The sequence below is a fragment of the Microtus ochrogaster genome, chromosome 6 (genome assembly GCF_000317375.1).
Source record: "Microtus ochrogaster isolate Prairie Vole_2 chromosome 6, MicOch1.0, whole genome shotgun sequence".
NCBI classification, from domain to species: Eukaryota; Metazoa; Chordata; class Mammalia; order Rodentia; family Cricetidae; genus Microtus; species Microtus ochrogaster.
In genome coordinates, this window is record NC_022013.1 from 78,673,412 (window position 1) to 78,697,832 (window position 24,421).

At 47.3% G+C, this 24,421-nt stretch overlaps 1 protein-coding gene across 1 annotated transcript in view; it reads right to left on the reverse strand.

Moving 5' to 3' along the window:
• Hhat (hedgehog acyltransferase) overlaps positions 1 to 24,421 on the reverse strand; it is a 245,988-nt gene that overhangs the window by 121,302 nt on the left and 100,265 nt on the right. The window contains exon 9 of the mRNA XM_005348897.3: positions 16,705 to 16,740. Coding sequence (XP_005348954.1) covers positions 16,705 to 16,740 — 36 coding nt within the window. The remainder of the gene's footprint in view (positions 1 to 16,704; positions 16,741 to 24,421) is intronic.

Here is a 24,421-nt window from a genome sequence, read left to right on the forward strand (position 1 = left end):
AGAGAGAGAGAGAGAGAGAGAGAGAGAGAGAGAGAGAGAGAGAGAGAGAGAGAGAGAGAGGAGGGCTCCCTTTTGTCAAATGACCTGCACCATTCAAGCAAATGCTGGCACTTACTTAAATACTCCCTAGGATCTTGCTATAACTTTTCAATTGTGCTCACACTATCATGAGAATTGTTACTATTTTTCCTCCTGCTCTGGACAAAGCTGCATGAAGAGTGATTTGCCCATCTCTATTATAAAGACTATCATAGTTTGCATGCAATTTTCCAGAGCTGGAGCTTTTCCAAGTTTGTCTGTCTTGTAATTCAACAGAGACAAGCAGCCCCCTTCAGCACGGAGCGGCTGGAAGAGCAGAGTGGCTCACTGCACTACCTCATGTATATATGACAGCCACATATTATCTAGGAGCCTTAGCTAAAGGCAACAGGATGGACTCTGGCCAACAAAGAGCAAAACGGGGTGTCGGGGGAGCACAAGCTCACAGAACATCTGGGTGAGGATAAGCAGCAGCTGGACTGTGAGATAATCATTCTGCCAGATGGCTCCAGTAGACCCAGTTCTGAGCAAAGCTTCCATGAGCACTTGGGCTCCTATCCCCCATGCTTGTCACATCAAAGCTCTGTGTCTCTTCATTCCTAGGTCCTGGGACACCGTCATGGGTCTTCGGACTCTTTTGAATTGAATGTACCTTTGTTCTTCCCACCATGGGGCTTTGAATATGCTTTCCCTATACATGTCACCCCCCAAAGTCCTTGTGGACTCCCCAAAGGCCTGCCCCAGCCCCATCCCTTGGCCAGTGTCCTGTGATATGGACAGCTGGACCTTTACAGTCACCTGACAAAGCGGGAACAAGGTGTGAAGATGTGTGTCAGAGAACAGAGGGTGTGTCCTGGGATGGCTGGGAGAGCTGTTAGCAGCATCTGCAAATGGCAGGTGCATACATGATGTGAAGGCAAGGCACTCATAACCAGCTTTGTGTGTGCTTTTCAATGCATTTGACCTAAGATGGAAGGAAGCCCTGGAATTAAGGAAGGAACTGCAGGTAAGACTCACACCTGAGGGCAAGTGAGAGGTTGAAGGGGCCCTGGTTAGGGGCCCCCGACAGAATGAAGAAGACAGGGTGAATGTGAATAACATTTAATGGTAGAAATGGCACAACTACAGATAAAATGGGGCAGGAGTTTGTGGCGGTGGTCACTGTGATATGATCTAGAATCACCCAGGAGGCAACCGTTGGGGTAGGTCTGTGAGGAAATTCCTGGGTTGGGTTAGCCGAGGGGGAAACCGCCTGGCTATGGGCTACACCATGCCCTAGACTGGGGGCTTGGACTGAATAAAAGGAGGAAGGAGCTGAGCCAGCATTTGTCTGTCTGCTTCCCGACTGTGGATACAAGGTGACATGTGACAGCCGTCTCTAGCTCCTGCAGCCATGACTTACCCTGCCAGGATGGACTCCTCATCCTCAGACTATGAGATAAAATAGGCCTTTCTTAGGTGGCCTTTGTCAAGCATTTTGCCAGGGCAACAAGAAGAGTTAACTATATAAAATGGAAAGGATTTTCTTAAATAATTCCAAGGTGCAGCTTTGTTGAGCAGGAGAAGAATGAGATTTCTGGGGAAGATGGGAGTGTCTTTGCGGGACAAGCCGGTGACTTGTGGTTGCTCAGAATTTTAATGGCATCTGGACAAGGAGCAGAGCCTCGGTGTCTCTGGGGGAAGTAGAAGCCTGCTTTGTCACCTGAGCCTGAGAGCACTATCAGTGACGACACAGGCGTCTTATCCACTGTCTGACAGGACAGACAGTAGCTGCCGGGGCTATAGAGCACTTAAAATGCAGCTTCACACCTGAGCTTCTGAGCTTGTCCTGCTAAGAGAGGAACTGTCAGCCCAGCATCCACCTGAGACCAGATGTGGAAGCCGTCCACCCCAACACCAGGCACTTGACTAATCTCCAGGACCCAGCCTCTAATTCAGTTCTGAAACTAGACACCCAGAGACAGTGAGTACCCACAGGCTCGGGGCTTGGCCTCACAGGGCAGTCCCCACCCCAGATGCCATAGACAGACCGCTGCCTGTTTTACCAGTGATTCTGAGTGACCAGCTAAAAACTGGCAATTCCCAAGATACCCGCAGATGTCCGGCTGATTTTCCAAGATGATTCGCAGAAGCAGAGAAGTCCCTACACACCTTTACTGGTTCACTGTAAGGCCAGCAGGAAGGGCTCATAGAGAAATGACAGCAGGAGGGGCTGGGAACTGCTAAGCCTTTTCTGGGTACTCCACCTTTCAGGTACCCCCTCACAGTGCCCAGTCTTATCGTCTCAGCCTGGAACCCCCTGAACCCTTTTCCTTTGAGCTTTCATGCAAGTGTCACAGCTGCCAGGAACAACAAAATCCTCCCTTTTCTTCCTACAAGGCTTGGGGGTGGAGGTGAGGAGATGAGGCCGAAAGGCCCAGCCCTCTACACTAATGGCTGGTTCCCCTGGCAACCAGTCCCCATCCCCAGGCTGTCTGTGGGTCTATTAAGTTTCCCCTCATTAGAATGAGAGAAGCTTCTAAGGGATTCAGACGCTGAGTCCTACTCCTGGCTCTCAGAGGTCTTAGCAGATCCACGTAGAGGCTGAGCTCAAAGACAAAACCTCAGAACAAAGGTCCTCCTGGTGCCCACATCTACAAAGGTTTTAAGGGCTCTGTGCTAGAAACCAGGGGAAGAAACCAAATATCTATTCCATATTCCATCACAATATCATGGTAACTTCACTGAATTGTAATGAACTTGAATTTAAATAGCCACGTGGAATTAAGAGCCAGCATACTGGCTGGCACAGATCTGGACAGATGCTAATATTAGATGTGCCAACACCACTCACCAGGGGCCAATCAGAAGGGACCTTACGGTTTATCTGACAGAAGTCTCTCATTTCACAAATAAGAAAATTCAGGCCTGAGTAGAAGTGACTTGCACAGAAACCACAGCAGCAAAGAGATGTCAGGCAGCCCCGAGCCCTGGGCTTCTGTGCCTGACCTCATGCCCTTTCCATCTCACAGGAAGTTTTTTGTGCTGATGCAAAAAATAGCTGCAATTTGGTTTAATTCTGGTGTGTGGAATCGATGCAGCTGATGGGTGAAGCCCGCCGAAGATCGTGCGCTCCCCCTGCTGATACATCGTCTCCCCTGCCCATCAGGTAAGGAACTATTGTGCTTTCTTCGCTATAAATAATAGAATGTACTCCGGTTAAACCTCAAAAGGAGCTCATTAAGGGAGCCCCAGAAGCGTGCACAACCTCCAAGAGTACCCACGGACAGCTAGGAGGCTATGCAGTCAGAAGCTGTTCACAAATTACCTTGCCACAGCTCAACGGTGCCCTTCCAGGTAGAGCCAGTGGGTCCCCATCACAGGGGCTGAATGTGGGGCTCCAGCCCAGCACCTCTATCTCTTGATAAAGTGGGTGTCACCCTTGCCACTCGGGCTGCACACTGGGTCCCACTTCCACCCACACACGACTGAGCGAAGATCTGTGGCGTGCAGAAAGGCAGAACGTGTCTGGATTCTGCCTTACATTGCGATCCTCTGAAGACAGAGAGAGCCTCAGACACAGTAAGGCAATTAAGAGAAGGTGACAAAGGTGGCATCAACCAACAAACAAGCCATCTGCACTGGCTCTGGGCCCCACTGACAGCCCTACTTGTTAAGAGAATCCACTCACGCTTTCACACAAAAAGCACCTCAGTATTGCAGGTACTTCCATTAACATAGCAGGAGCTATTTTTAACTTATTAACAGATACACTTTATCTTCAGCAATGGCTACTTGTAGAATTGGATATGGGCTCAACAGAGGATGTCGACTCCCAGAATGTAAAATGTTTCTTTTGGTTTGTGCTACTTTTATTCTATATTTTCTAAGTAACAAATCCAAATACAGTACAGGCCTAAAGAGAGAACCAAAGCAAAACTCCAGCAATGCTTTCCTCAAAAGCAACAGTGGCAGAGGAGGAGTGAGCATCGGGTCACAGAATCATCTAGGAACCCAAATTACTGACATGGGGTTCACGACCAAGAGCCTTCCATCCAACAAAGGGATGAAAACCATTTCAGGACATTTAGAGTGCCTGAGCCTAGAACCATAAAGGCAGTCCCTTGCTGTGGAATAATCCTTCTGCACCCTGTGTGAATATACGTCACTGTGATTGGCTTACTAAACAAGCTGACTGGCCAATAACTGAACAGAATAAAGTTAGGTGGGAAAGCCTAACTAAGAATGATGGCATAAGGAAGGGCAGAGTCAGGAGTCGCCAGTCAGAGGCAAAGAGAGCAGAAGATGAATGTGTGTGCTAATAAAGGTACCACCACGTGACAGGGTGTAAGCAGAAAATATGGGTTAACCTGAAATGCAAGAGCTGGTTTAGTTAGTAATAAGCCTGAGCTATTGGCCAATCATCTCAATTAAATTAAGCCTCTGTGTGGTAATTTGGAAGCAGCTCCTGGGATGGTATGCCTATAGTCTCTGGCACTAACTGTGATGGAAGTTGGGAAGGGACTCCGCTCCTGAAAAAAAATGAGAGAAGGCACAAGACACCAGGCAAAGATTGAGGGCAAGCCAGAAGGAAATGGGTTTCTGGCAGCTCGGGGAGGAAGCCAGGCCCATGTATCTAGGTCTCTAGACACCCCAGCATGGCTGACATCCAAGATGAGAAGCCAGATTACTACCTGAGCCATCAACAGAGGCCAAGAAGAAGAGACGGGTCAGAAGGAACTGGAACCCAGGCTTGCTGAAAGGTCTGGAGACAGGGTTACTTGCTATGAGAAGAAAGTCTCCGTGTGTGTGTGTGTGTGTGTGTGTGTGTGTGTGTGTGTGTGTGCCCCCAAGCCCCAGTACTAGGGTAGCTGACCATGCCCTAGAGCGTGCTACCGTGGTCCACTGTCTGTGAACTGCCTCTCCTAAGTATCGTTATGTCAAGTTACTCCAACACAAGTACACACAGCAGTGAGACAAACAGTAGTTCTGGGTTACTCCTGCCTAACCTGAGTAGCTTCAGGGCTGCTGTTGCCCCTTTAAGGGGCGGGCACCAACTAGTCACCCCAGCTCCAGCTCCCAGGAAGAACACAGACCTTTTCACAAAGTATGTCAGGCTGACTTCCGAAAAATAGATGCCAATCAGGCCCCTCCCTACTTGAACACCCTCCATCTCCATAGCTCCTCTGGCAATCTTGTGTTCCTAATTGTTTTGAGACAGAATCTCCCCCACATAGACCAGGCCAACCTTAAACTTATGATCCCCCTGCCTCAGCCTCTCAGCTTTAAGAATGTTGAGATCACAGGCAAGCCCCAGCAGACTCAATGTGGCATTTAAAGTGGTTCCCTAAACCTTATCACTCTGACCACACTTTATCCTCCCTGGTCAGTGCAAACTCCATGTTCTCCCATCCTGAAACCCCAGGGTTCTTTTCAGTGTGGGGTGACCTTCCCTTTGCCTGCAGCAGTTGAGTTCAGACCACCTACTGGTTTTATGTCCTCCTTGCCCATCTCACAACCTAGAGCTACCCACTGCCCCAGAGAGGCCTCACTGCCATCCTGAAAAAGCCAGTGCTCAGGCCTGTGCCCTCCAACACATCATGGAGTTACAGTGCTTGCTTGCTTGCTATTATAGATTCCCTATTTTCAAGTTTTTATTGGTGTAAAAAACTTCACGTGAGATCTACCCTCTCAACAGACTCCCGAGCTTAAAGCACAGGGCTGTTGACTAAAAGGTCCTGTGGTTGCAAAGCCAGATCTCTAGGACTCATTTATCTTGTGGTACTGAGCATTCCACCTGCTGGCTGGAACCATGCAGCTCTGGCTTCGGCCAGCCCTGGCAACCACTGTCCGCTGTCTGCTTCTGTGAGTCTAATTCATTTCTCCATATTGACCCACATGGCATGTACTCTCTGTCTGTGGCTTGAATCAGTGAACAGTCCCTGAATCACTCTATTGTTGAGTGTTTGCTGTGTGGAATGGAACTAAGATGGGCCACTGCCTGTCTTGTCTCAGCACCTCACATGGTTATACAAATAAACAGAAAGCAAATGATTACTTAACACTTTTATGGTTTCCAAAACTAAAATTGATTCAAATGATTTTGAGGGACTTGTAGCTATTGGGCACTGTGGGGGCTAGGGAATACACAGATAAATGAAACCTCACTCACTGTCTAGGAGGACATGTGACATGCACGCACACATGCACACGCGTGTGCACACACAGCTATATTTAAAAGTACAGATTCCACACATCCTGAACACAAAAGTCACCCAGGCATTTGCACAGACTGCTGATCCCCCCAGCTCTGCAGGAGCAGAGCGTAGGGTCTAAGGTGTGCTGGGGGACTCTGTGGTCAGAAAGTTTTGTAATCAGTGCCCACAGGGCCCGGAGAGAGGCTGCATGGAGGGACATCTAGAGATGGGCTGGAGTTGGACAGGACAGACACACTTACACCAGAGACTCTGCTTCTGCAGGTCAAGACAAAACCAGTCTTTGCAAGTCCCACATCTTCTGGGTACAGTGTTGAGGGATTTGCAAACAGCCAGTCCCCAGTGCCCTCAGAGATGCAGGACTGCCCCCACCAAATGCCACAAGCAGGCAACGCTCTAGCCCCTTATATAAAATGGCGTAGTGTTTGTACATGGCCTGTACACAGCCATACTGCTTGTTCCCTTTGCCTGTGCTCAGCACTGACCCAGAGGGCTGCAAAGATATAAATGTTTTAATAAGACCATGTTCTACACCATATTTAAAAACATTTACTAACACTTAAAAAAGAAGGTGTTACGTTTGCAAAGTAAAAGGGAAATTAAATCTTCAGTAACTAAGCGAGTGTTTTCCCTCTGAGTTGTCACATCCATGTGTGAAATACATATGAGGCCAGGCAGTAGTGGCACACACCTTTAGTCCCAGCAGAGGCAGGTGGATCTCTGTAAGTTCAAGGCCAGCCTGGTCTACAAGAGCTAGTTCCAGGACAGACTCCAAAGCTACACAGAGAAACCCTATTTCCAAAACCAAAAAAGAAAGAAAGAAAGAAAGAAAGGAAGAAAGGAAGGAAGGAAGGAAGGAAGGAAGGAAGGAAGGAAGAGAATGTGTGTGTGTGTGTGTGTGTGTGTGTAATAGCTTTTAACTCTATGTGTGTTTACAAAAATATATGCATGGCTTTCACCTCTCATTACCCCCAGATCTTACCCCAGGGATGAATGCCCACCTTTCCCCTTAACCTCCCTCTAAGTTTCCAGCTGAGAACCCAAAGGAGTCTCAAGGGACCTCTGAATATGGCCAAAACCCAGCTCACTGGTGGCTGTTTCCCTTCTTCTCAGGGAGTCCTTTACTTGACCACCTGACTTCTTAAACATGTAAGGGAGCCTCTTCCAGACACTCTGAACATCACACAATCCCAAACAAGCTTGCAATGATGGTGAGCAGACATCTTCATCAACACCATGAACACAACAAACTACAGCAGTTCCCGTTGTAACTGACACTCTCTACCTTAAAAGGGGCAGAACTGTTACTGGACACAGTTACTCAGTAGGTCAGGAGAATCACTTGAGCCTGGGCAAAGTATCAAGACCAATGTTTATGGCATCACTTTGAGACTCTTGTGAGAAAGCAAGCCTCAGACATCACCATGACTCCAAGTTCAAGCCCCAGTTTGTTTTTTGAGTCCTAGTCTTAAGCTTGAGAACTAAAACATAAATCAGTAAGGCACACGGGGTCAGCGATGGAAATCCAGAGGCAGGCGATGCTGCATTGCTTGGTTAAACAGCCCTTGTCCCTTCAGTAATTTAAGTCACCCATGCACAGTGGAAAGGCTGGGGCAGAGAGAGAGAGAGAGAGAGAGAGAGAGAGAGAGAGAGAGAGAGAGAGAGAGAGAGAGAGAGGGATAGGGATAGGGAGAGGGAGAGGGAGAGGGAGAGAGAGAAAGAAAATGAGAAGTAAACAGCCATCTGGTCTACCTTCCTCCATCTTAACAAATCATATTCCGGAAAGGTGAAGTGTGTTTTTATATAAATGTCTGCACTTGTATGGGACTGAATCTGCACTAAACACCATGCTATAAACAGAATCTGTCCGCTGAAGGCGTAAGTCACAAACAATCCCACACCAGTTTGCACTGGTATCTCAGCGGCTATTGGCTGAAGGAGCAGAAGGAGCTCCCGCAACATGTCCACATAGAAGATGAACATCTCTAGTTTTGTTAGTTGTGATAAACATCCTGACCAAAACAACACAGAAGAGGGAGGGGCTTTCTTGGCTTACAATTCCAGCTCAGAGTCCTTCATGGAGGGGAAGTCAAGGCAGGAACTCACAAGGCAGTTTAGTCACATCACACCCACAGCCAAGAGCAGAGAGAATAAAGCCAGCCATGTTTGATCACCTGCAGAATGGGGCTGCCCTCAATGGACTGGGTCTTCCTACATCAATTAACAGTTAAGCCAGCTCCCCTCTTCTGCCCAGCCCCCACCCTGTCTCAGTCCTCACCCCTGCCCCTCACCCCCATCCCAGCCCCATACCCTAATCCGCACTTGACTCGATTCCCAACCCTGTCCCCAATCTCCAACCCCAACCCCAAACCCTGACCTGGACCCCACCCCCACCCCATCCTAGCCTCACACCCCAGCCCCAAACCCTGATCTGGCCTGGATTTTGGCCACACCAACATCCCAGCCACAGCCCCCAACCCTAAACCTGACCCCCATCCCAGCCACAGCCCCCAACCCTCGACCTGACCCCATTCCCTACCCTGTCCATGACCTTCAACCCCAACCCTGACCCAATATACCCCCATCCCTATCCCCATCCTCTTGACCCTAACTCCTACCAAAATCCCAGCCACAGTCCCCAACCCTTGACTTGACCCCATTCCAGACCCTGTCTCCAGCCTTCAACCCCGACCTCCAACCCCAAACCCCACCTCCAACCCTGACCCAACCTGGATCCCATCCCCACCCTTCCCCCACCCATCCCATCAACAAACCCTTGACCTGACCCCATCCAGGCCCTTCCTGGACCTTAAACCCTAACCTCTAACCCCAACCCCTCCCCCCTGACCCTGACCTGACCTGGATCCCATCCCCACCCCTGCCCCACACTCACGAGCCACCCTAACCTAGTCAGTTCAATGGCGGCCTCTTCTCAGGTGATTGGGGGTCATGGTAAGTTGACAAGCCCAAACTAGCCTCCGCAGGAATCGTTCTCTAAGGGCCATATCAGCTTCACAAGCCTTCTCAAAAGCTTCACAGCCATTCTGGAGGATCACAGCTTTTCCCATGCCCCTAAGTCCAGCCCAAGGCAGATTTTCACTTTGTACTTTTGGGAGTCCTAACAAGATGTCAAGCAATGACTTGGATGTGCCAAGCATGATGTTCCAGGAAAATGTGGAAATTTTGGTTAAAAACTATTCACTATTGAGGGAAAGAAAAGATGCCTACTCAAAACACAACTTGAAATGGACTAAGAAGTTAAATAAACATGATATTTAAAAATAAAAAAAGATGGCTTTTAATGATTTTTATATTTATAAGCATGTAAACAATAAAAAATCAGAAAAAAAAAGGTGAAATTGAAATTGCTGACTAGGACGGTGACCAGGTCTTCTTTAGGGGATGGCGATACTCTGTGTCCCCATGAAAAGGTCAAAGAAGGGGGGTGGAATGCTGTTAATCAGTTACTCTGACAATGCACCTGACAAATGGCCACAGAAGTCAGGAAGGGTTTATTTAATCTCACACTTGGAAGTTGGACCCATTACAGCAGGATGGCATGGTGTTGGGGATATGGAGGCTGCTGGCCACATGGCATTAGCTGTTAGAACCAGTAAGAAGTAAATGTGGGTGTTTACCTCATGCTCTTCTTATTCAGACCAGATCCCACACAAGACAGTGCCACCCACTTCAGGGTTAAATCTATCTCTCTACCCAGAGGCAAGCCTCCAAGATGATTACACCCAATCACATTTCCAATGACAACTCTCAAGTCCATCCCTTGTCAGCTGAATACCCCAAGTCACCTTCAACTGTCACATTCCACTCCTGGTCCTCCAAGGTTGTGGCTGCCAATAATGAAGCAAACTTATTTCATCTTTAATAAACCCCCAAGCCTTAGCACTTCCAACATTTTCAAAATCCAAAGGGTCGAAGTCTCTTTTGCAACTCAAGGCAGAATCTTAACTGTGAGCCCTTATATAATAAAAAAAACAAATTACATAAGTCCAGTATATAGTGCCACAGAGTGCATTCCCATTCCCAAAGGGAGAAATGGAAAGTTGGCAAGGAAAACCAGATCAGAGTGAGGACAAAACCCAACAGCAAATAGTCAGCACTGTAACCCCTTTGCAGCACCTCAGATTTGACAGCATCATTTGAGTTCAAACAGCACTGGCTAGACCTGGCCCTTTGATTTTGGTGCTGTAACACCAAACCTCTTGAGCCACCTCTCTCCTCTGTGCCTGTAGCTTCCTCGGGAGATGCCCCATCATCTTGGCATTTCCAACAACTTGGTGTCTTCATCACGCCTTGGGCTTCACCTCCACAGTTTCTCACTTTGGCCTCTCAGGAATACCACACAGAGGCTTGAACCCTATAGGATACTGCCAGGCTTCAGCACTTACTTTTTAGACCCTTGGTAAAAAGTCTCTGTGCCTTCTCGGTCCTAAATTTTTCAAGTCTTCCGAGTCAGTACCATGGAGACAGCACTGCCAGGGTCTGCTGCCAGTTCCTGGAACAGATGCTTAGCCTGGTGCACCGTGGTGGCTGAACCCGGGAAAACATTTTCTAAAGGCAGTTGTTTTGGAGCAGGGGCTCCCTTTCAGAGGAACTCTCAATTCAAGCAATCTTTTTCCCCATTTCTGTGATTAAAATACCCCAAAAAGAAACTTAACGGAGAAAGTATTTATTTGGGCTCAGAGTTCCAGAGGGACACAGTCCACCATGTCAAAGAAGGCACGGCAGCAGGCAGGAAAGGCATGGTGGCAGAAATAGGAAATCCTCTGGTCACATGGCATCCACATCCGGGAAGCCAAGAATGAACAGATCAGGCAATAGTCTCAAGGCCCTACCCTGGTGACCTACTTCACCTCCTAAAGGCTGCCTAGTCTTCCTAAACAACACCACCAATGGGGACCAAGTGTTCAATCATATGGGCTGATAGAGGACACTTCACATTCAAGCCGCAACGCAGGATCTGCCTTTCACAGGTTTACACACTGGGCACCAGGCGGCGGCTTGCCTTTAAGACACCTTCCTATGGTCTCGCTGAAAATGTGAGGTTTCTAGCAGCTATAGACGCTGTGTCTGCACCTCCCTAGACAGCAACCTGAAATCCACTCACTACTGCCCATTCCTCAAGTCTTTCTGCTTTGAATGTCATCACAGGCGTCCATATTATCACTGAGCAAAGATTCTCCCACAGTCTGAGCATCACGTCTTGACATTTCCTACACTAAACAATTTAGTTTACTACTCTTGAAATTAAGTTTCACTCAGTTTCTCAGGATATAGACAGAACTCTGCCAGACTTTGTCAGAACAGAACTTTAATGGCCATCGGTCTGCATTTCTCCTGGTAGTATGCCCTTCCAAACTCCATTGGAATGACCCAAACTCCATTGGAATGACCCAGTAACCTCTGCATACCAAATTCTAGGTCTTCTCTAGCCCATAACTCCAAATGCTTCTACAGCCCTGCCACAATCCAATTCCAAAGATCTAAGGACCACGTGACCAGGCTGACCGCAGCAATGGCCCTGCTCCTCAGCATCATATCTCTGTGATTGTTAATTTTCATAGCCATGACAAAAGACAATAAATAAAGAAAGACTTATTTCGGCTCATGGTTTGAATGTACCGTCCATCCCAGCAGGGACGTTTTGGTAGCAGGCATGTGAGGCAGCTGGGCACACTGCACGCAGTTTGGCAGCAGGAACAAACGGGTACTGGAGCTCACTTGCTTCCACCTTTTCCCTTATATTTAGCCCAGAACCCAAGCCCAGGAGTGTAGGCGGCGTAATAACCAGGCTAGCTTAATATGAAACAGCAAAATTTTTTTTTTTTTTTTTTTTTTTTGGTTTTCGAGACATGGTTTCTCTGTAGCTTTGGTTCCTGTCCTGGAACTAGCTCTTGTAGACCAGGCTGGTCTCGAACTCACAGAGATCCGCCTGCCTCTGCCTCCCGAGTGCTGGGATTAAAGGCGTGCACCACCACCGCCCGGCTGAAACAGCAAATTTTAATGAAGGGATAGCTTACAACACCAGGGATCCAGCAATGAGCAGGAGATATAAAAAAGAGAGCGGTGAAGCTCACGCTCGCCAGATATATATGTAAACATTAGCCCGAGGCGAACATGCCCCCTAATGGGCTGGACTAACCCTACACAGGAGTGATCTCACCCACATTCAGTGTGGATGGACCCTCCTCAGAAAGACCCCCCTAGATGCCCAGAGATGTCTCCTGGGTGACTCCAAATCCCATCTAGTTGACAGCGACTGTGTATCACTTGCCTTGAAGGGGCAGGGCCATAATCCAGCACAGACACACATCTGTAGACCCAGCTACTCGAGCCCCACTCAAATTAGGAGGATTGCTTTCATCCAGGGACTCACAGGCAGCCCAGGCAACATGACAAGATCCTTAAAAGAAAATGGGAAGCAGGAAAGGGGGGGGGGGTCTATCTCTAATTCTATATAAGACAAAACTGCAAGGCTAAAAATTGTTTTAAATATAAATCTTTCTTACTTTCTTGCCAAAGCCAGACTAAACTAAATTTAAACATGCCAGTCTAGTGTCTTCAAAGAGACAAAGGCATTCTATTCTATAATATTTTTTGCCAAGCTGGTCATTTTCTCATCTTCTTTTGCCGTGGCTCATGAAAAAGTCCAGTCAGTGTCTTCTGGGGTTCTCTGGTGATGGCTGGTCCTGCCTCCTGAAAGTCTTCCCTTTGATTTTTGTAAGACGAAGAAGGACAGAGCCCACTGTTTGCCCGCAGTTGTCATAAAACACCCAGACAAAAATACTCACATTTTCTGAGCAACTACCCCTTCCTGTCTGAGCCCTGTGCTATACTTGCATTGACAAGGAAGCTGTTCCTTCAGCTAAGATCGCTCTGGGGAAACTTACACCACTCCAGAGAAGAAAACATTACCACCATCCACGTCAAAGCCACAGCTGACTAATTGGATGGGCTGCACTGAGCATCTGAGAGAACCTGACAACCCAGAGAACACCTCAGGAGCTTGCTGGAGTCAGGAAATGGCTCTATGAACAAAAACAAACAGTGGTGGCTCCAATACTTTTATACACCCTCTTTACAAGGAGGGCTATATTTCCCCTTGAAAAGAATCCTCAAGTATAATCTGTCTCTCTTCTAGGCCCATGAGATTTCCTTTGAGGCTGGATCTACAGAAAAATCCCACCCCTCTCTAGTGTACTGCAGGGCCACTGCCCACTGCAAGAGGACACTGTAGCTTTCACTGAAGGTCACTGACCACTGCAAGAGGACACTGTAGCTTTCACTGTGAGATCAATGACCACTGCAAGAGGACACTGCAGCTTTCAATGCAGGGCCACGACCTCCATGAGAGGATGCTGTAGCTTTCACTGCAGGGTCACTGACTGCTACAAGTTGACATTGCAGTTTTCACTGCAGGATCACTGATCACTGCAAGATGCCACTGCAGCTTTCTCTATGTCTAAAGAGAGCTTTGGATCCTCCTCTGGCTAAACAGCATTTTCTCATTTAAAAAAAATAGTAAAAGCCATTCAGTCAGCCCTCTGCACCAACTGTTCTCTTTCCTCTCAGTGCAAAACTTGAGAGGTGCCACTGCTGTTCCTCTGCACCCTCTGCAGCCTGGTTTAACATCGTGGGCCACTGAAACAGTTCTTACCAGTGCGTCCAACCTTAAACACCTGTGGTTTCTTATGCTTAACCTCCCAAACAAGGAGAAAGAAAGCTTGGAAGCCAGCCGCAGCCCGTCCTGGGATCCTGAGAAGAGGCCCAGTCTGCTCCAAGCAACCAGTTATATCATCTCCCCTACTCCCCGGAGAAGAGGCCCAGTCTGCTCCAAGCAACCAGTTATATCATCTCCCCTACTCCCCGACTGGGAAGGGGAGCCGGGAAGGGGAGCCGGGAAGGGGAGCCGGGAAGAGGCCCTCTGGGGTCTTTAGGTCATTTACTTGGGGCTGCCATCATGTAGTGGGGGATAAAAACACCTGCTCACAGTAACCAGGGTGCTGACAGGAAGGGGAGATGCCACTCATTCCCCAACCATAGCAACACGTGTTAGTTGCTGTGGCTGCCTTGGAATAGGGGAAGGTAAACCCCTAGGAGTCACAGAACAGAGAGAAAACTCCCTTCCCAAGCCCCACTTGTTCCACACACTGATCAGAGTAACTAGCTACAGACTTTCAAAAAGGCTCCAGTCAGGGACCCAGCACCAGCTAGAGCACAGCCACGCCTCTCTCTCCTCCACACCCCACATGCCTGGAGTCTGGATTAGGATATGAGAGTGAGCCCCCAAGAGCAGACCATCCCTCAGTCAAGCCCCAATCAGACAAGGATAAACTCAAACTATCTTCCAGCCAAATGTCGTTTTTTTTTTTCTTTTCTTTCTTTCTTTTTTCCCAAATGATAGCATCCAGACACATCCTTGTAGGAGACCAGTGGGACTCACTGTCCACAGAAGCAGACTCTCCCGGTCTAACAGAACCCCTCCCCCTCACTCTTCATTCTTTCACCCCACCACAAACAAGTTTCTCAAAGTAAATATTGATAAATGATTAGGACTTGACCCCTGCCCTGAAGAAAGTCACTAGAGAAAATAAGTATCAGCTTGTGTCTACCACAAGGCCTTGTAGCAACAGTTCCGTGAGAGTACAAAGTAACAAAACATGAAGTCCGAACTCCACACCATGCTGGAGACATAGGGCAGCGGTGAGTGTTACCTAGCAAGACCCTGGGTTCCATGTACCTGGATGTCTTCCCAGACAGCTTCTTATGACCCACTTAGATTTGGAATTCTCCTGCCCACATCTTCTGTGTCTCTCTGATTCATTATCCTTCCTGCTACACTGTTATGACCTGTGTTGTGTCTCGGGTTCACACAGTGTTTACTATTTTGGAGAAAATCAAGACATTCCACATTTCTGAATGTAGGACAGACTTAGAGATTTCCATATGCAGGCTCTGAGGAGACCTTGGGAAAGAGGACAAAGAAGGCTTGACCCCTGCTGGACACTGTTCTATGAGCCCAGCATGGAGGTTCACTACAAGTGAAACTTTTTTCCATCAGCTGCTTAGCAGTAGGGGAGGGGTCATGCCTTGTGGCGAGCTAAACCACCACACGACGTACACAAAAGCCACAATGACTAGAGTTTAACATACTTTCAGAATCAATTAACATGAGTGCTGAGCCCCTTATTTACAGAGCAATAACTCTCCTACTGATGGCTGGTGTTCTCATAGCCTTCCATCCACAGCAACTGTTATTCTCTCACACACTTTCGAGAGGCATTTCAGCTATTTTTAACATTATTAGAAGAACGATGATTACTATGAAGAAGTTAGAAAACACAGAAAAATTGATTTTTAAAAAATTCATTGTTTTATATGTATATGTTGCCTACATGCCTATATGTATGTATACCATGTGTGTGCCTGGACCCACAGAAACCAGAGGAAGGCATTAGATCCCTTGGAACTGGAGCTACAGATGCTTGTCAGCCCCCAGGTGGGTGCTGGGAACCAAGCCCAGAATTCTGCAAGGGCGACAAGTGTCCTAAGCCACTGAGCCCTCTCTGTAACCGCACAGAGCTCATTTTCACAATCATGTACCTTTTATAAGCACAGCCAATATTTCTGATATATTTATTTCCACTTAATTTGTTTAATTTCATAGCTATGTGAAATTAATGTGCTCCATAATACAGCTCTGGTAAAAATCACCAATAAACTTAAGTTATAAATTGCTGTCTAGAATCTCAAGTACGCACTAGGTCATATCTATAAAACAAATGATAGGTTTGGTTTTAAAATATTAAATTCAATGGGAGATAATTGGTCAAATGAACATCTAAAACAAGCCAATAAAGCTCATTTTCTCTATTTATCTTTCCAGTGGCCTAGTAGATGGAAGTAAGACCTTGGTAAATGTAATGGCTAATTCTGGCTGACAACTTGATACCCTTGAGAAGACTGATCCAATCAAATCAGCCTTGGGGATGTCTATAGGACACTTTCCTGACTGCAGATTGCCACGGGAGTACTGAGCCCATAATGGACAGGACCGTCCCATGCAGATCAGCCTGGACTGTATAAGAAAGCAAAATGAAGAAGCAAGCCAGTAAGCTGTGCTCCTCCATGGTCTCTGCTTTGGTTCCTGCCTTAGCTTCCTTCAACGGTGGGACTGCAAGCTTATATAAACCCTTTCCTTCCCAAGTTGCTTTTGGCCAGTGTTTCATCACAGCAACAGAAAGCAAACAAAGACAGTTAACTCTCACTTCTGATAGAAACAGCTCTGAGTGATTATTTATGTGAGATGGTAATGAACAAACACATAGTGTTAGCAATGTTCTCCTGGCAAATAATTCAACTACTAATTCGTTTGCTAAGGTTTTTCCCATTTGCATCCATCCATAATAAATACACTATTCAGTCAGAGCTAAAACAAAAGGTACTGGCTTACCTGATCAAGAAATTGTGTAGTCCAACATCAAAATACCTGTTTAAAAAGAGACAAAACAAGCCTATGATTAAAACATGTTTACAGCAATGGTAGACTTGACAATTTACATTCCAAGCACTGCAAAGATGTAGCTACCCTTGGGTACCTGAAGTGTGGTACAGCAGCAGCAGCAGCAACAGCAAGAGAGGCTGGGGCCACATCTCCAGTGTACCATTCAGCAGCTCTGGGACCCAGCCCAGAAAGTTTTCTTAAGCCGCGTGGTTCTAATGCACAGTTGCCTGCAAACCTGAGCTCTCTCTAGAATAAAGCCCAAATGATGGATGCCCTCCACACTGCTGTAGGATGGTCCATTGATGACACTAGCTACCTGCAATGTTCATTACCCAACACTAAATGGGATGTGTTTGACAGTCCAGAGCCACACAGTGAAAGGGGGGGAAGAGTGGGTTAGCGCTGTCTTCTGAGCCCGACCCTGCTGTGGTTCCTTCCACTCTCCACCTGCAAGCACCCTGTCCCACAGTCTGCAGAAGAAGGGCACCCTCCTGTACCACAACCCTCTGTGAGCCCCGAACAAAGCCTTCCACACACCACTCTGCTACTAATCTACGGGACTGCCTTGCCTCCGCTTTTTTTATATTTACTTCACAAAAGGTGAATGCATGCCATGGGAGACTTCCTTGGTCTCCTTAAATCTAACACTGTCCCAGGAGTCCATTTAGCCCTTACAGAGTCCTGGGGGTGTCAATCATTGGGCAATTCCTGTAAGGGTACTGAAGATATTGAGGCTGTTTGAAAACCTTAGGTTATTCCTCTCTAGCCTTATAATACAACTCTGAAATGGGTTCTACATGAAATTCCTATGCTTGAATTTCAATATCTCTATGATCTCTTTTATTAAATTTCTCTAAGGCTATTTTGGCATTCATACCAAACAACTTTTTAAGCAACAAACCAAGAATTATCAAAGGACAACAGGATTATCAAAATGATAATTAACAGTATATCAATCTGGGCTAAGCTGATTATCCCTTCATTTAATTGTTCCATATTTAAGTCATGTATTATGTAATCATACAGAGACCTACTAACTTCCTCTATCATTATTGTGTTTCCAATTTTTTTAACATAAGAAAAAATTCTCTCATAACTAATTTCTCCCTTTAAGAATTCCCAATCTTAGCCGGGCGATGGTGGCGCACGCCTTTAATCCCAGCACTCAGGAGGCAGAGGCAGGCGGATCTCTGTGAGTTCGAGACCAGCCTGGTCTACAAGAGATAGTTCCAGGACAGGCTCCAAAGCCACAGAGAAACCCTGTCTCGAAAAAACAAAAAAAAAAAAAAAAAGAATTCCCAATCTTCTCACCAAATCTGCCGCCAATGATGATGCAGATGTGAGGCTTATAGCTGCTACACAGAACAGTAAAAGCCTGACCAGATTTCAGGGCAGATACCTAGTTTGGTAGCAGCCTGAGAAGAGAGCCCAGGGAAAGCCCACCAGGGGGAGAAGAAAGAAAAATCTAACCAGCAGGGAAGTAACTCCGGCTGCGGGTAGCTCCAGCCTTTGCCGGTGGTTGCAAAGTCACAGGCAAGTGGCTTTTTTCATGAATTTGTACCTCAAAAGTTGGACACCAGATGTAGCACAAATTCTAATTTGTCTTCATAATAAGAACTCGGAGTCAAATATTAGACAGTAAAAGCTGAGAGATCAGAGAAGCGGTGCAGTCAAGTCACTAGAGAGACCTTTTACCTCTACCGAATCCTCAGACCAGCAGGGCGATCCTGTCACCAGACTGCATCCTCTGACTGCATCCTCTGACTGCAATGGCTCCTGTCTCCTCCCACCTTATATCCCTCACACTGCCCAGCCATACCTCTCCCGTCTCCACCTCCCCACTGAAATAGGGCCACTAGTTAGTCCCAGCTGCTCAGCCCTGAAATAATCACACAGAAACTGTATCATTTAAAACACTGCTTAGCCCTTTAGCTCTAGCTTCTTATTGGCTAACTCTTACATCTTAATTTAACCCATCTCCACTAATCTGTGTATCACCACATGGTTGTGGCTTACTGGAAAAAGTTCCCAGCATCTGTCTCCGGAGGGGGCTATGTGGCTTCTCTCTGTCTCCATCTCCTTTCTCCCAGCATTCCATTTAGTTTTTCCTGCCTAGCTCTGTTCCCATATAGCTCTGCTATAGGCCTAAAGCAGATCCTTTATTAACCAATGATATTCACCTCATACAGAAGGGAATCCCACATCATCTTCCTGGTGCTGGATTAAAGGTGTGGAACCCCAATTGTTGGGATTCCCTGCCTCAGCTTCTAATTGTCATGTTTCTTGACTCTGAACCACTGGGACTAAGCTAGTGCCCTGCTCTTCCTTCGGTCTACTGTGAAGATGTTGGGAGGTCCATGCTGTCCACAATGAAGGATGCCTGAAGTCGAAGTCAATCAGACTGGCCTCCTGAACTGTCATCTGCCTGAGGAAGGCTGGAGTGAATTCTATGCCTCCAGGCAATGAACACAGGTCTCCCACCCCAGTGAGGAGTATGGCTGCTTAGGGCGAGGAGCTTGTGATCAACACTGAACCCATCACTGAGACCCGAACCTGTTTGCCTACACTCCTGATGCTTTCTGGACCCTGTTTCAGAGAGCAGAAAGCTGTGCTTCTCTGTCTCAACCTCTGATGAGGGAGACTGTAAAGGCAGGATTCAGATGACATCATATGCTAACTGGATCTGGTCATACCATCTTGGCATGAAAACCTGAATTTAATCCCCTAGAACCCACACTTAAAAAGCCAGGCATGGGGGCTGGAGAGATGGATCAGCAGTTAAGAACACTGGCTGCCCTTCCAGAAGATCCAGGTTTGAGTCCCAGCACCCACATGGCAGGAAGCAACTTTGTGTAACTCCAGTTCTAGGGGATCCAATGCCTTCCTCTGGTCTCCACAGGTACCAGGAACATTCATTGTATACAAGATACATATGAAGACAGAACACTCATGAGTGGGAGAAAGAAAGTAAGAAGGAGGGAGGGAGGGGGAGTGAGAGAGGGAGGGAGGGAGAGAGGGAAGGAGGGAGGGAGGGGAAACAGAAGTCACACAGGGCAGCATACACCTCTAATCCCATCACTAGGGAGGCAGAGACTGTTAATTTATGGTGCTTTCTGGTTAGTCAGCCTTGCCGAATCAGTGAATTCAAGTAACAATGAAAAGAGTTTTGTTTCAAAAACTAAGGTGTTGCAGAGATGACTCAGCAGTTTAGAGCACTGGCTGTTCTTCTAGAGGACCTGTGTTCAAATCCCAGCACCTCCATGGTGGCTCACAACTGTCCATCACCCCAGCTCTAGGAGATCTGATGCCCTCTTCTGGCCTCTGTGGGAATTGCATGCATGTGGTGCATAGATGCAGCTAAAATTCCTACACACATAACATCAATTAAGTAAAAATAAGGTGATTGGGGGCACCTAATAGTGACCTCTGACCTCCACGTGCATTATGACAGACATGGACACGCACCCCCAACACACACAAGTCACATGGTGGGCCTTTGTTTTCATGTATGTGCCTGCTTGCTTTGACAGGGGACTTATAGCTTACCCATCGCATCTAGGGAGATAACTGAGCCTCCTTGGCCTTCTGAGGAGCACAGGCAAGGTGGGCAGGCCCAGTCGGTGCACTCTTTTTCACAGAATGACCTCTTGAGCGCAGAGACAGTGGGGATGAAGACGCTCTGAGGCTGATTTACCCCCGTCATTAAAACTTGATATGCTTAACATGATGAAAGAATAAATTCTAAATACAGATCTCAACTCCACACCCATTAACACTACAATTAATATTTCAGTAGAGCTTGTTGTTTCCAGGACACTGCCACATGCCTCCAACCGATGGTGAAGAAAGGTCTGGCAGACCCGCTCCACAGCCGAGGAAACTGAGAGACGGGCTAACAGCATCCAGCTCGGGGCACTCAGTACAAGCCCCGGAGACACTTAACACACAGAGGAAATTAATCCGCCTCTAATTATAAGTGATCCAATGTGAGTTCAGAGCATTTTTAACATTTACTTTATTTTTTAATTTGTGTATTGTGTATGTGTGTGTGTGCACGCACGCATGTGTATGTGTGTGTGCACGCACGCATGTGTATGTGTGTGTGCACGCACGCATGTGTATGTGTGTGTGTGTGTGCACGCGAGTGTGTATGCACACATGTGATTACAGTGCCCAGAGAGGCAGAAAGGGGCATCAGATCCCCCTGGAACTAGAGTTGTAAACTGTCTGACGTGGTTGTTGGGAACTAAACTCAGGTCCTCTGCAAGAACAGCAAGTTCTCTTGACCACTAAGCCTCTAGAGGGTTTCTTTAATGGCTCATGTATTATAAATTAAAACATTAAGTATTAATATACTTCTAAGTGATGTGTTTATAATTTCCAGACTGAAACAGATTTTTCTTTTATTCCTAAGGGGAAATAATGTCTTTGGGGGAGAGGTAAAATATAACTATAGAACACGCTAGCTATTGGAATAGAACTGTGGATTAGGGTTCCCTCACCCTGATGAAATTAAAGAGCCAACTGATGGCGTGAGCAGAGCTTCATTTAAACAATAACATAGCCAGGTACGGCATCACATGACTGTAATCTCTGCACTTAGGAGGCTGAAACTGGAGGATTATAAATTCCAGCCACGCTACACCGTGACTCTGTCTCAAAAACCCACAACCATAATTAACTAAACAACTTTAAAATTATTTTAGTGTGTGTGTGTGTGTGTGTGTGTGTGTGTGTGTGTGTGTGTGTGGAGAGAGAGAGAGAAAGAGAGAGAGAGAGCACGTATGTGTGAAACTGGAGTTACTGGCAGTTGGGAGCTTCTCGGGTGCTGAGCACTGAACTCTGATCGTCAGCACAAGCAGCAAACGCTTTTAACTTCTGAGCTGTGTCTATAGCCCCGGTTGTCTGTCTGAGCTGTATCTATAGCCCCAGGAGTCTGAGCCGTGTCTATAGCCCCAGTTAGTCAATTTTTACAATGTCACATGTGGTAGCTCACCAAGAAGGGATCAGAAGAAGGCGGGAACACACTGGCACACCAAGTGGTGGAGAGCCCCTCACCTTTCTATTTTCTGGCCTGCACCCCAGGGGTGAAGTCTGTAAGTTGGCCCCTCCCAGAGACCCTCTCAGCTGACTTCAGATTAAGCTCTGCCAAGAACTGAACGCATTACCCTTCGGGATGCAGCCGGGGACTGAGCTGAAAACATGTGCAGACAGCAGACGCAATTCACAGGCTCCCGCTGCAGGTGTGTAGGCAGCTGCTTCCTAAGCAGCTGTCCCAGCCTTTCCTCACCAGCCCTCGAACCATGGGGGTGCCTTCTGCTCCCTGGAGTTACTCCTCACCACCCAGAAACCCACAACTATTTCCGACTTCCTGGCCCAACCCCAGGAATAAAGCAATCCACAAAAGATAGCAGAGGTGTTGTGGTAAAAGAGAGGAGGGGGTTGGCAAAGATGGAGACACAGGCACCAACTGAGTCAAAGCCCTAGAAAGGGCAGAAGTTCATGAGGTTGGGTCTATGGATCAGGATAATAGAAAGGAAGCTTTGTGTTTGACATTTAGAGCACCAGGCATTATAGTAGACGCTGCAGAAAGAAACCAAATAAGTGAGCATGCAAATCCACAGGTCCCAGCCTAGGGGAAGAAATATAAATAAATAAACCAAACCAAGGTGATGGATGCAAATGAGCGGTAAGTCCAGCGCGGCCCCGGTGCTGGGAAAAAGCTGTGCACATTACTCCAGATGGAGCTGGGACACAGGAAGGCCAGCAGGACTGCTTCCCAGAGGAGATGGCACCCTGGTTGGGTGCAGAAGGGTGAATGGAAGCTGGCCCTTCTGATAGGAGGCTCTCTCCAGGGAACATATGAAAGACAGATGACATGGACGGCAAGACAGACAGACAACAGACACAGACAAAAGCATTCCTGGCTGCTGACAGTCCATGCTGCCATGGTAGCTTCCTGTCGGTACTTACACTTAAACGGCACAGCCCACACTGCCACTGCTCAGCCAGCCTCTGGGCAGAAGCCACCTGACTGACAACTGTCACAGTGGCTGCTCTTCAAGAATGCCTTCAGCTCAGAACAGAAAGAGGCCTGAGCTCTTACTCGAAGCTCAGGGCTCCTCACTGGGGCTGCCAGAGGTTGACATCCCTGCCACAAAACCTAAGCCTTCTCCCAGTGAATGCTACCAAAAATGATACAGGTTCTGAGTTCAAGAAATAGAAATTGCCATCAGATCATTCCTAACCCCAAATCTAAAATCTGGGACCAAAGCGTCTTTTCAGCACATTCAAACGTTTTTAGAGTTTATCATTTAGGGACACTCAAATCAACAAAATCTATTCAGCCATTCTAAAATTTCCCCGTCCCCCAAAAAGCCCTCTTAAATACTTTTAAAATTTGCCTTTTTTTTATTTATTCACTGAGGAGCGTGCACGCCACAGAATGTGTGGCGGTCAGAAGACAATTTCTGGCGGTCCATTTTCCCCTTCCACCCGGTGGGCTCCAGGGACTGAACTCAGGTCTTCAGGCTTGGCAGCAACTGCCCACGGAGCCATCTCTGGTAGCGAAAACCTCTCAAGTCTGAAACGCTTTTGGTCCCAAGTATTTGAGAGATGAGATGTTCCACGTGTATGTATCATAATTAGTCTCGAAATTTTCAACTGCACTTATTATCAGAAAAACTCTGGTTTGACTGAATTCCATAGAAACACTGAGAAAACAGCATTTTAAACTCCTCACTCCACAAACCTTGTTCCTCTGAATATAAATCCATTCCTCGGAACAAGGAACTTAATTCCTCCCATTTTCAACAAACATTTATCGAGCACTTACTATAGGCCAGACACCACCGGGGCTGGGGCAGGTGACGCTGGTTACGGGCACTGACAGCTTAGAGTGGCAACAGTAGCAAGCACAGCCCTCTGGGAGGGCCTCTGTGGTCCCGGCAGCCCTGAGACCAGCGCTCCCCCAGCCCTCACTGTGCCAGGCAGTTGGAGAGCAAGACCCTTGACGGGTTTCAAGACCAACAAGGCAGCTCAGCCAAGACTGCAGGGCTGAGATCCAGGCACACGGTCAGGGAGACTTTCTTGTAAAAGGAGTTCCCTTCCAGCTGGTCAGTGACCCTCACACGAGACAGAAACGACGCCCTTCTGGAAATCCCATCACTGTCAGTTGAAAGCCGGTGGCCCATCTTTGCCTTTTCCCTGTGTTTCTGCTGCTCTTTTAACTGTGTGAGCACAGACTTCCTGCTTGGGACCCATTAGACTTGAAAGAGGATTCTCTTTCAGCCACTCACTCTAGAGAAAAGGATTATCGGGGAAGACAGATTGGCTTTGCACAGCAGGAGATAACAAATTATATTAACCGCCATGTTGTAATTATTCTACAAGATTCTGTGAAGTAGGGCATACCTTTATGGATATAATAATCCCTATTCAAAAAATATAAAAGTTTAATGATACCATTTATCCACAGGTAAGAAAAAGTCCCATAAGCCTATCCATTACCGAGGCTACACATCCAAACCATATGGTGATGGCAAGGACAAGCCCTTTGTGTGGGATTTTCTGCAAGACACTTGGACCCAGACACACACTTATTTGTAAGACACTGCCACAGATTTGAAGTGAGAGCCATCAACACTTCAACTAGGTCTCAGCTGGC